Source organism: Mus caroli, unplaced genomic scaffold (genome assembly GCF_978045245.1).
Source record: "Mus caroli unplaced genomic scaffold, Mus_caroli_1 scaffold_15, whole genome shotgun sequence".
Lineage (NCBI taxonomy): Eukaryota > Metazoa > Chordata > Mammalia > Rodentia > Muridae > Mus > Mus caroli.
The window spans coordinates 40,069,230-40,082,667 of record NW_028227270.1 but is presented as its reverse complement, the minus strand read 5'-3'; the positions used below and the strand labels follow the sequence as shown (position 1 = coordinate 40,082,667).

At 39.1% G+C, this 13,438-nt stretch overlaps 1 protein-coding gene across 1 annotated transcript in view; it reads right to left on the bottom strand.

The window, feature by feature from the left end:
• Nucleotides 1-13,438, bottom strand: part of Adgrv1 (adhesion G protein-coupled receptor V1) — a 504,170-nt gene that overhangs the window by 302,480 nt on the left and 188,252 nt on the right. Inside the window, exons 77-79 of the mRNA XM_085830825.1 lie at nt 12,191-12,308; nt 10,860-11,031; nt 3,052-3,294 (exon numbers count right to left, since the gene is read on the bottom strand). Of these exons, the coding sequence (XP_085686951.1) occupies nt 3,052-3,294; nt 10,860-11,031; nt 12,191-12,308 (533 nt within the window). The remainder of the gene's footprint in view (nt 1-3,051; nt 3,295-10,859; nt 11,032-12,190; nt 12,309-13,438) is intronic.

Genomic DNA, 13,438 nt, shown 5'->3' with positions numbered 1-13,438 from the left:
TTTCTTATTTATTTTGCCTGTGGATTGTTTTTTAGTTTCTTCAACATATGTTCTAATAACCTTTGTGAAATTAAAAGCATTCCCATCTCTATTCTTTCAAGTGTTTTCTTTTCAATCCCTATCTCTTTCTTCTTTCTTTCAGGACTTTAGAGTCATAAGGTTAACTTTTGCTGTTGCAGCTTTGTAGGTCCCTAAGCCATGCTTTGTTAAGTTTTCTCAATCTCTCTGCTGCCGTTGTTCAAACAGAGGACCAACTATCATACTATCTACAAGATAGGTCTTTCCTTTCTCTTTGTTCTGCTCCTGAGATTGTCTAGGCCATTTTAGTTATTGTTTATCCACATGTAAAAAAATCTCCTATGCTACTCTTTATGTTCTCTATTTACTTCGTAAGAGTTCTTCTTTCCATATTTAGACAATTTCTTTCACTTGTTTAACTGCTGATTAAAGCATGTTGTGCAGCTGTGTTAAAATCTTACTGAGTATTTCTCATATTTGGCTCATCTTATTGCTGACATCTACTTATTACTGTTTTCCATTCCACTTGAGATCATTCCATGCTCTGATGAGACAGATCTGTGTTGACTGGTACGTGTACATGTTGTACCTTACCTCAGGAGACTCGGGTTATTGTTTGTTTGTTTCTTATTTATTTATTTATTTATTTATTTATTTATTTATTTATTAGCTCATTTTGACACTGCTATGAGCAAAAAAGGGAACTATTCCTCCTGACAGTTGGGAAAGTGCAGTTTTTCCTCGCTGGTTTCTGAAGTAGAGGGAAGGAGGGCCTTCTTTATCGTTAGGTGGAGTTGAGAACTTGTCAATAATCTCACCTCCACTGGTCTCTCCTCTGAGAACCTCTCCATTGCCATTCAGCGTTCTCCACTGACACTTTGCCAATGCTGGGCACCTTTAACTGTTAGACAGTGGGCAAAGTCCTAACTCTCAGCCTGGTCCTCTGACATGGCATGCAGAGATCAAGGTTCCCGCAAGGGATTCTCTCTCTCTCTCTCTCTCTCTCTCTCTCTCTCTCTCTCTCTCTCTCTCTCTCTCTCTCTCTCTCTCTCCCTCTCTCTCTCTCTCTCTCTCTCTCTTTCTCTCTCTCTCTCTCGTTCTCTCACTCCCTCTCTCCCATCCCAACCCCCCATCCTCAGCCCCCTCCCCAGCTGATATGGATAAAGTTGGGTAAAATCTTTCTGGCATGTTTGACCAGAGAATACAAAAGATTTTCATCTAAAAGCTTTCTAACTTGCTTATCTTTCCCTTCCCTTCCCTTTGCACTGCAGAATACACACCTGCATGGGGTGTCCCGATCCTTGCATTACGCACATTATATCTGTATGAGGAATTTTGTTATTTGCACTACAGACAGCATATCGGTACGGGATTTCCCGCTGCTGCTACTTACACTACAGACATTATAACTTTATGGGGAATTTTGCTCCTTGCACTACAGACAGCACATCTATATAGATTTTTTTTTTTACTTCTTTTCCCCCATGACTGAATCCATATGACAAGTTCTTCAGCTCAAAGCCTTGGGTATAAGGGAAAAAGAGAACTCTAGAACTTGCCTTTCTAGGTACTATGTGTGCCCAAACCCCCAGCTCATTGCTCCTCTCCAGTTTCAGAGACTCCTAATATTGTTCTATGTGTAACACCAAGGCTCTGTAGTTGATCTCAGTGGGGAAAGACGTATCTGCTCCATGGTCCAAAAAACAAAGTCTTCCTTTATAGGAAAAGCCTCAGATTCCAGCCTTCACTTCCATGTCAAAACTGTGAAGATGGAGCCCTGAGTCTGTGATCACAGAGTAGTGTGTCTAGTGCACCACAGCCCTGAGTCTGTGATCACCAGGAGTGTGTCTAGCTAGTGCACCACACCCTGAATCCGTGATCATGGGGTAGTGTTTGTCTAGTAATTGGAATAGCAAGTATGTCTACATGGATACATATATCCATCTATCAACTCCTCAAGTCTCTTATCTGGGCATGTGAACTTGTTCATAAAAGTACTTCAAATATCATCATTGTAGGCTTTGTATCTCTGGTTGCCCTTCTTCTATTCTATAAACTCATGACCTGATAGTGATAATATTTCTTGAGTGAAGTGTGAGAATGAAACACAAATTTTTTTATCATTTCTCTTCCTATCATAAACATGGTAGACAAAATATTAAAATCTATTATGAATGAAAGCATTTTTTTCTCTCTTGTTTGTCATACTATAACCAAACAAAACGGAGCAGCTCTCACCCATGATTCTCAATCTACCCTCCTATTGCCTGACTCTATCACATTAGGCATACCTCTGCTTTATTGGATGTGTAAAATGGTGGATTGTTGGAAGCAGTCAATGGTGGTAAAGGGGAAAGTCAGAAGTGATATGGGAAAACAACAGAGAGCAAAAGTGGGAGAGCTATCATCTCCACAGTCAAGCTTTAAGCAGAATAGACAACATATTTTTTTTTTACTGTATTAGAATGTTGCTGATGAATCCAAATAAAAGCAGTAGGGCTGAAAAGTCATATGAGAGTATAGGAGCTAGTCTCCTCATGTGCTCAGCTGCTGCTCTGAGCACCGTAAACCCAGCCATTCTTTCACTGGACACCATGTGAAACGATGGGTAGGCAGGAGTGCAGTCACCTAAAACCAGTGTTGTGTACAACTTAAGCTTGGTCAGTATTTAAGGATATGAAGAAAAAAAAATTCAGCTAGTTTGAATGTAAGCTGTAGGCAACTTCGGCAATTTGTTCAAGTCCAAAGAGTAGCAGTGGAGGAAGCACTGGGCTACAGCTGTAGAGATGTGACAGATCAGAGTTCAATGGGGTGCCTTGGTCGGACATTGAAGGCTGCCAAATCAAAATAGCCTGTGATGTTAAAGCACCACCTCCTAGTTACGAGGGGTAGGGTAGGTGATAGAAGGAGAAAACAGTATAACACACAAGCACTCAGCAATCATCATATCGTCAGAAATCGCTGTTTAGATTACTGTTTCATTACAGTCTCAGCATATACAACTCGTATATGACTATACCTTTGCAAGCCTACCTGGGTACTAAAGTTAACAGACATCATGATTCCTGTCCCAGAATCTCTGGCCACCTGCAAACTGATCAAAGTAGACTTCTTGTGAGCCACTGCCAGCCGAGAACCCACAGAGAAGGAAACAAGGCTCTGAGGGGCACCACTCTTGGAAAGTTTAACCGGAGCAAATCTGGCACTGTTGTTTATAGCTGCCCCAGCAGTGACGTCATACAGCTCCACAAAGAAAGGCATTTCAATTTGATGCACCTGATAATGAGGAAAAGAAAGATTTAACTATTGCAAATATACTCCTGTTTTTATATATTTCTATGACTAAGCCATGCTACAGTTCATCTACAGCATTATATAAATGAATATACACATTTACATTTTATATATGTATATATATTCATATGCATGTAATAATAATCAAAAAAGCAGAAGCTATTAATTTGAGAATTGATGGGAACATAAGAAGGTTAAAGGGAGGAAAGATAGAAGAGGATGGAGGGGGGAAAGGAAGGGAGAAAGTTGTATAATTCTATTTTAATTACAAGCATGTTTAACAGAAACAAATATATAGTTAAGGAAACATTTTATATAATTACAGAACTAAATTTTTACATTGAATCACTATGGCAACTATGTTTTTTGGGTTTTTGTTTTGTTTTGGTTTGGTTTGGTTTTGGATTTTTTACTTCTTTCTTTAAAACATCTTTTTCTTATATTGGGCTTCTCACTGAAGGTTAAATGGCTGTAGTGATTTGAGTAAAAATGGCCCTAATGGGCTCATATAGTTGAATGTTTAGTCACTAGGAAGTATGAAGGATTAGGAGGTGTGACCTTGTTGGAGTAGGTGTGTCTTTGTAGGAGGAAGTGTGTCACTGGGGTTAGGTTTTCAAGTTTCAAAAGCCAAGTCTAGGCCTGGGCTTTCTCTTTCTGTCTATGGATCAGTATGTAGCTCTCAACTACTGCTCCAGTGCCATGCATGCTGCAATGACATTGTTGTGATAATAATGGATTAAACCTCTGAAACTGTAAGCATGCCCCCCAATTAAATGCTATATTTTAGAAGTGTTGCCTTGATCATAGTGTCCTTCACAGCAATAACAAGTGACTAAGACAAGGTCCAAAAATAATATTCCTAAGCTCAATAAGCAAATGATGAATAAATAAATGTATCCACAGAACCAGCTGATTAAAAATTGATGAAAGCAATAGACTATTCAAATATTTTTCAACATAAAATATCTCAAATATGGATATATAACAGCAGGATTCATAAAGATTTCATAATTAGATACATATATATGATACCTTAAGTATAAAAATAAAAATTGTATAATGTTTACTCCATGTGGTCAAAAATATTTACATAAATATTCAAAGCTTAAACAAAACATTACACATTATAGCAGTTTTCTCAACACTGATATCAGGTAGAAACCAGGGCAGAGTGCAAAGTTAAATAACACTGTAGGTTGTAAGAAAAAAAAGGATGAGGGGAGAATTGAACTTCATGTAAGATTTACTTATTTACCGTTTCTTTTGAGATAGGGTCTCATGTATCACAGGCTGTTCTTGAACTCAGTGTGTATTCAAGAACAACCTTGAAAGGGACCCTGATATAGCTGTCTCCTGTGAGGCTTTGCCACTGCCTGGCAAATACAGTAGTGGATGCTCACAGTCATCTATAGGATGGAACACAGGGCCCCTAGTATAGGAGCTAGAGAAAGTACTCAAGAGCTGAAGGGGTCTGCAACCCTATAGGTGGAACAACAATATGAACTAACCAGTACCCCCAGAGCTCATGTCTCTAGCTGCATATGTAGCAGAAGATGGTCTAGTTGGCCATCATTGGGAAGAGAGGCCCCTTGGTCTTGCAAACTTTATATGCCCCAGTACAGGGGAACGCCAGGGCCAAGAAGTGGGAGTGGGTGGGTAGGGGGGTACGGGGGAGGGTATAGAGAACTTTTGGGATAGCATTTGAAATGTAAAGGAAGAAAATATTTAATAAAAAATGTGGGAAAAAAAGAATAACCTTGAATTTCCTGAAGCTCCATCTGGTCTACCTCTCAAGGACTAGGATCAGGTGTGCATCAAGACTTCCTGTTTATGTGGCACCAAGGCATCAAACCCAGGGCTTGCTTTGTGCTAGGCAAACACTCTGTCATCTGAGCTACAATCTCAGCCCACATTTTTTTAAAAAAGGTGTTTAAGTTTTAAACAAATATGAGGATATATTGATAACAAGTTCTGAAATTTCATATAATTTTCAAATAACATTGTATCAAATCAAAATTAACTCTCTTCATCCTGCATCCTTGTTTTTCTCCTCCCTGAAACCACCCATTCTCTGAAGTCTGAACTGCTTCTTATAACATGTTGTCAATCTTCTGATTTTACAAATGACTTACTCTTATAGAGAAAAATCTGAATTGTTTAACTGTCTTGTTAGCATTCTGGCATATCCAGTTAAAGTGACTTGATGTATTTTCAGCTGCACATGTCATTGTCTAACCATACATTAGGCATATTTTTATCTGTCAGCAAGAGTCTAATCTATCATTTGTTTTGTGATAATTTGAATGAAAATGAAACAAAACAACAAATCCTTCTTTATGATCCAAAAAAGCTCCATCCGTGTCACTCATTAAATGTTCTTAATCTCGCTTTCAATGTTTAAAGAAATGGGTTTAGCTATCCAACAGCATATAAAATTCTTTACTTTTGCCAATACACTGTCCATAAGTGTTAGAATGTGGAAATAAGTGTATTCTTTCCAATATGAGAAACTATAGTTAGCAAAAGCAAGAAGCTGAAGCAGTAGGGAAAGTAAGGCAACTGTATTTCAAGAGCTAATATTCCCTAATGGCCCTGGGAACTTGAATTCACAATAGTCTCTTTGAAGTGAGGAGTTTGGCATATTAAGTTCCAATAGACACTCTTGTCTTTATTTTCCAGTAAAATATTCCTTTTCATTGTGATGATGATTAGAACATTACTTATAACCACTTACCATCAAAAGAACGAGTTGTAACTTAAGTAAAGAACTATCTAAAAATTGAATAGTGTACAGATGGAAGCCTACATATAATTAGACTGGAGACAAAATGAATCTTCCAGCCAGGCAAAGAAATGCTCTATTCAGACAATGTGCCTGAATTCTATTGAGGAATAAGATTTAAAAATCATATCTGAGCATCTCCAGACCTCACATGAACTCATTGCACATGTACGTGCTTTGGGACCCTCTTCTAGTGGGGGCATTTGTACTTTGGGGTGGACTTTTGCCTTAACTAGTAGAAAATTCCTCCTTCAGGAGTCAAAAGTGCTCAGAAGCAGAAAAGTAAAAACAAAACAATATTTTTCTAAAGGATATTTGTACCAAAGTCTAAATGCTTTAGTTTAAATAGATTTGGTGGGTTAAGAGCGTGCCTGCTGTTTTAGGGTTTTTTGTTTTGTTGTGTTTCGTTTTGTTTTGTTTTGTTTTTCCTGTTCTAATAAATTAACCTGACAAAAGCAACTCAAAGAGGTTATTTGGCTCACAAAACCAGATTACAATCTACCACTGTAAAGAACTCAGGGAAGTGAGAAGTTGAAGTAATTAATGACATTACATGCACAGTCAGGGGCACAGAGCATGAATTAGCACAGGCATGCTAGGTCTTAGGGCCTTTTCTCTCTTTATTCCATTTAGAGAAAAGCCTGTAAACTGGTGCTGCTCATATTCCGGGCAGTTCTTCCTGCCTCTGTTAACCTAGTTAAGAAAATGCTCACAGGCACACCTACATGCCAATGTATTGTAGAAAATACCTCACAGAGACTTCCTTCTAACGTGATTCTACATTGTGTTGACAACCAAAACCAAATACCCTATTCCTAAGCTAGTTCTTATTTTATATGTTTTCTTAATATAGGTCTATGAGATAATTCATCAGAGAAAGGGTGAGTTGACTAAAATTCAAAAGGTGGATTCTAACCTGTCTAAGAAGTTGATGAGGCAAGTCAGTTAAATTCTTCATAAGTTAAAAATGAAAGAAAATAATTATGGAGTTGACAATGGGGAAAATAGAGTTAAAGGTTTTAAAGTTGAGGGTCAAAAAACTGGACCAAGGGAGACACTGCTTTGAATTGTTGTGTCACTTTGCACACAGACGTGTTCTGTGTATCTGTGTGTTCACATGTGTGTGTTTGTGTGTGCACACGTACATGTATAATATTTGTAAACCTCCACTAGTGTTGATACAGCTACTGCAGAAGTTCCTCAGGCTCCTGGCCCATCCCTTCTTACTAAAAGCACTATCAATCATCTCTAAGGGTCAATCGATTTCTTGCCAAGAACTGTGCTAATAATCTTCATTTGTTATTAAAACATTGAATCTTCCTAGTAGCCCATTTATTAATCCATTTAAACCTGGGAGGCCAATCAAGGCTAAACACCTTATCTATTACTGCCTAATTAATTAGTGTATGAACTAAGATTTGAACCAAGATCTTCTGTCATCAGAGCTAAAACTCTGCCTACCACATAGTCTGCTGAATAAGCTCTGTATAATTTAAACCATTTCTCTGGCAACCACTGAAGACAGCTCTTAGGACAAAAGGTTCTCACAGGCTCTCAAACCTCATTGCAAAAAATAAAATAATAAAATAAAATAAATGACTTCTGTATTTCCTGACTTATACTGTTAGCTCTTAGTTTGTAAGAAATAAAAGGAATCCAAACTTGAGAAGCCAAATCCATGCAAAATAATCAAACATAGTTTGTGAAAATGAATAGAAGATTGTTGTGCATGTTTTAATTTTCTTTAAGACACTATCATATCCCCCTCATTTACTTTTGAGATATGGTCTATTAGCCCAGGCTGGCCTCAGATGTGTGTTTTTTGTGCTCCAGCCTCTGGAGTGCTGGGATTACAGATCTGTGTCTCTACTCTCAGTTCCTTCTTGTTTTATATTTTCTTTGACTGACATAAGAATATGTTGTCCTCATCTATACTTTAACCGCTGGAAAGACAATGGAGATATAATATTTTGAAAAGAAGTTATCTTTTTTAACTACCTGAAACAACTGAATTCTGGTCTCTGTGGCCTTCCTCTAGTTAGACCAGTGGTTCACAACCTTCCTAATGTTGTGACACATATATGCATATATGAAAGCAATCTAAATAAAATCACCAAATAAAGTAGACAGAGACCAAATGGAGATATCTTGTGACCAAATGAATCTTCCAGTGCCAGGAATGTTTTATATTTAATTGAGTTGTTGACCAAAGAGATCCCATAAAAACCACCAAACAACCAAGACTGTTGCCAAGACTGTAGGATGCTCTCCACAAACTGATGACAAAGTCTCATTGTTGTGGACAACACACACACACAACTCATTGTACATGGAGAAGTCAAGCTGGTGCCTATATATAGCCTTCACCCTTAGGTTCCGGTGTGTTTGGTACAGGATGGTAATCTGCACACTATCAAAGCAGAAAGGGAAACACCAACCCAGCCACAAATGCTTTGCTCTACAAGACTGTCTTTCCTGCAAGATAATCCTAGTGTAATGGTGGCCCAAAGCTTGTGGGAGCGACCAACCTATGTCTGATTGAGTTAAGGACCACTCCTTGAGATGAAAGTCATATCCAACACTGCTTGGGTGACCAAAAAACTGACACTCAATAGCCTAGAGTCAGACAATATGCAGAGAGTGAAAGACCTAAGGATACTCTAAAAGGGTGTTTCTATCAAATCCTTCCCCTGAGGAATCAGGGAGCCTGCAGAAGAGGAGGCTGGAAGATCATAAGAATCAGCAGGGATGGAGGACAGGAAAAGATAAAGCCTTTTAAATCGACAGAACTGACACACATATGAACTCACAAAGCCTGAGGAGATTGAGCAGGGCCAATGTGGATCTGCACCCAATGAGGTCTTAAAGCTGAAAGGAGATGTAGATACTTGTCCCATTCCGAAACCAGAAGCCATCTCCGATTGGTAACCACTTGCAAATGAAAATGTAATTTTTGCCCAAGGAGTTTCATTGGGGAAATAAACTCTTCTTAGGAGTGGGCTGTGCACTCAGCAGTAGGGGTTTTTCCCCACTTTTTAATGCTAAGGGCCTCTGGGTATATATTATATCTTCTAGTTTTATGTTTTTATAGGATTCCTGATATATTCCTGATAGTGTGTCTTTTCTTAGGCTCCTTTTCTTCTGTTTGTTGGTTTTGTCTTATTCTAATGTGTTAGTTTTTGTTCTTTTATATTATTATTTTATTTTAATTCATTTTATATTATATTATTTTCTCTTAGAAGCCTGTTTGTTTTCTAATGAGAGACAAAAATGATCAATGGGAGAGAGGAGCTGAAGGAGCAGGTGGGGGTGGTGAGGAGGGAGAAACTGTACTTACTATGTATTATATGAGAAGAAAATCTATTTCCAATAACAGAAAAAGTTAAAATGATGGTCATCACTGATCTTTCTGCATTTAAGTAGTTAGAACTTAATATTAAAAACTGCATATAAAGATTTATTACTAGGAAAACCAAGAATGGCATAAAAAATTGGAATATGTGATTAGCACCTGTGAACTGTAAACAAATGAAGCAGAAATAAGGCCAGCAGCACTTTTCTCAAACAATAGACCATGAGGCTAAGGAGGGCAGACTGTTCTCCCACCTCAACCAGGTTGCCCTTCCAGAAACAAGGAGGCCATGGCAGCAGGCTCACAACTGCTAAGGCTCTAACAGGACCTCTATACAGCTGGCACTGCAGCGTTATAAACAAGGTACTGAGAAAATTATTCTTCAAGGCATCAGTTAATAAAATACTTTAGTGTACATGAATGGTGTTTCTCAGAAACATCTAGGGACAGGAACAAGGTCTCACATCTCAACAAAATCAAAATAGCTATCACCAAGGGCATGCAAGCCTCAGTGACCAATGACGGGTTGTCCCTTTTGCTTTCAGAACAAAAATTCCCCAAAATATGAAAATATGTATGGAAGCCACCTTGGAAGACTATAACTATTATGGCAATTCTCAAAAGCTGAAAAACTAAGGAGAAAAATATTTTTTAAAATTGAAACCAACAATGATGTTATTTTCAAATAGGTTTAGTGTTGTGAAGAGCTTTGGGGCAAGCGCATCTGTGTGTGTTCTCTGCTGTGTGATGTTTGTGGATCATGCAAAGAAGCCATTGTGCTTCAACATTCATTTCAGAATCTGGTGGGCAGGTTTTTAATAGATGTTTTTATTTAATAAATGTGCAGCAAAATTAAATAGTACTGAGTGTACCTTAGATGGCCAAGCATCAAAATCTCACATAATCACTTCCATGTGATTATCAAGTACCCTGTCAGCTCAGGTGGGTCACTGTGAGAAAACCCATTTGAGTGATGCAGACTGTCCTGACAGTGGGCCCAGTGTCTATGCCCCAGAGCCACATGCAGCTCATTTACCTAAGGATATACCAAAAGCAGTCTGTGTGCCTCTTTTATAAATTCAAAACTATTGTAACTCAAGGATATATGAAACAAAGATCTCTCATGTATAGATAGAAAAATGTTTATGAATATAAGAACAAAGCCACAAATAGAGTAGTTAAAGAAATTAATTTGGCTGACACACAGCAAGGGTTTGGGCCAAACGTACCCTAGACGTGGCAAAAAACAGAAAACTCTCAGCAAAAATTTATGATGGCATAAATTTTACATCTAAATCTGGTCTAAGAAAGGTTTAGACATCATGGCAAGACAATCACCACACAGTAAGTTTCAATCATGACAATCTGAGGTGGGTAATTCTAAAGAAATGTTTAACAGCTCACAGCACTTACCTTCTTGGGATTGAGCTCAAGGTGAATAAAGCATCGCGTTTGACCCCCTGTGCAAGTCGTGACCCCTGCCACAAACCGGAGTTCATCTGTTAGGTTTAGCCCCTTGTCCTGGAGAATGGTGGCGGTTTGGTTAAGTGTGACTCGCCAAAAGATCTGAACTTCTTCAAAGGCCCTGTGCACAAACAAAAAAAGAACAGACACTGAACTCATGAACTGTCGTAAAGGAAGACACACAGTGATGGGCACTGGGAGCCTTCCTTGTTCCTCCACAGGTAGGGCAGCACGTACTGTATGACTGGCAATGGTACACAGGAGCCGCATTTCCTGCAGCAGATAAGAACACTATGGTCTCCATAGCATTCTCTAACTACCCACTGGTCAGTGATGAGCTGACACTCAGGGAGGAATGTTAAGTCAAATTCTTTCTGTCCAAGGTAACAAAATGTGCAAATAAACAGTAGAGAGAAACTCGGACCTCAAGAAAATGGGTATTATTTGGCTTTTAACAATAATTACTTTAGAGGAACACACTACCCCTAAAAACAGATATAATTGTAATGGTTAAAACCAAAAGATGTCCCACATTTTTACAGAGCAGGCCCCATGTTTTAATCCATACATATGTGCATGTACAAAGCAAGTAAAGACATGTAATAAGTTCCCAAAAACTCGCTACTGAGTTTGGGCAGAAAGAAGACCTTTGATGCTCCAAGTCTCCTCTGGAGCACAGTGGTTGCATACACAGTCATCAAGGAGTGGTTATCATCATAGAGAGGGCACAGTGCTTACATACACAGTCATCACGGAGTGGTTATCATGCTAGAGAGGGCACAGTGCTTACATACACAGTCATCACGAAGTAGGTACCATGATAGAGATGCTCTAAACCATCTGACATTGATTTGGATGGTATGTAAACATTCTAGGCATTCCTATGTTATGGCTAAAAATCCAATGTGTTACGTAATAGATTGAGAATGACATCATTCCCAGGCTAGTTCGGTGGCTTGGCTAATAAATGCACTGGCCATCTTAGCCTGACAATCTGAATTTCATCCCCAAAAACCCATCAGAGAAGAAGAGTGACAACTGAAAGTTGTCTTCTGACCCACCCATACCATTAGATGGGTTACCCCCCCCAATAATAATAAATACACTTTTAGTTAAAAGAATACATATTAATACTGTCAAACTAGCTTGCAGGCTACCATTATCAATATTCACCCTGTCTTCATCATTCATTATGGGTCTTAAGTTCTGTATACAATTTCAGGATGCTACATCTTCACATGTGAACACACATGCACATGCACACGCACACACACACATACCTGTTTGGCTGCCTTGTGACTACTAGGCGCTGGCTGTTCTTATCAGCTCCTTCCCTCAGTTCCAGGCCTCTCTGGGACTCCTCACTGAAGCCTATGATGCCATTATGGAGGTCACTCCCTGGAATGGAAAATGGAGGGCTATAATACATTTAGGAATCTATAAACCCTCCAGTGCCGTAGTCATCTTGATAGCTGAGAGAGTATAAAGGAGAAATGTACACGTGGGAGGTGGGAACATTCATTTTTAATAACTTTTTCCTAAAAACATTCCCAGACTATAATGCCAAAGCAGATATCAATTCGAGAAGCAAAGACCAACAGAAACCACCTTGACATCCTCCTAGTGTATGCTCATGATCCACAATTTGTGCTTGTAATCCACACAGTGTGTGCTCGTGATCCATGGTGTGTACTTGTGATCCACTGTGTGTGCTCATGATCCACAGTGTGTGCTTGTGATCTACTATGTGTGCTTGTGATCCATTCATTGTGTGTGCTCGTGATCCACTGTGTGTGCTTGCGATCCACTGTGTGTGCTCATGATCCACTGTGTGTGCTTGTGATCCACTGTGTGTGCTTATGATCCACTGTGTGTGCTTGTGATCCACTGTGTGTGCTCGTGATCCACTGTGTGTGCTCATGATCCACTGTGTGTGCTCATGATCCACTGTGTGTGCTCATGATCCACTGTGTGTGCTTGTGATCCACTGTGTGTGCTTGCGATCCACTGTGTGTGCTCATGATCCACACAGTGTGTGCTCGTGATTTGTTTTCCTTTTGTTTTAACTTATTTAATTTTTATTAAAGATAGATTCTTTTCTCAGACAAGTTATATTCTGAGCAGTTTTTCTCCCTCCATTCTTCCTCAATCCCTCCAACCTCACCTCTCCCCAAGATCCACTCCCCTCCATTTCTTCTTCAGAAAAAAAGCAGTCCTTCAAGAGATAAAATGAGATACAATAGGACAAGGCAAAGGCCTTCAAACTGAGGCTGGACACACGTGTGATAGCAGCTGGCCCTTTACATGATTGCTATTCAAAGGTTGTGCATTCACACGCAGTGCAAGCTCCAACGGAGCAGTGCTCCACTGTGCTCCTAGCACATGAAGACTGCCAGCTTATGGGAAGCCTTTAATAAAAAGTATTTGTCAAGTAAATGAAGTGTGTAATTAACTCACCTTCCTTTAAATGGGTAGAAAGTTTATGACACATACTTACTTACCTGCCCTGGGACAAAAGGAAAAGAGGA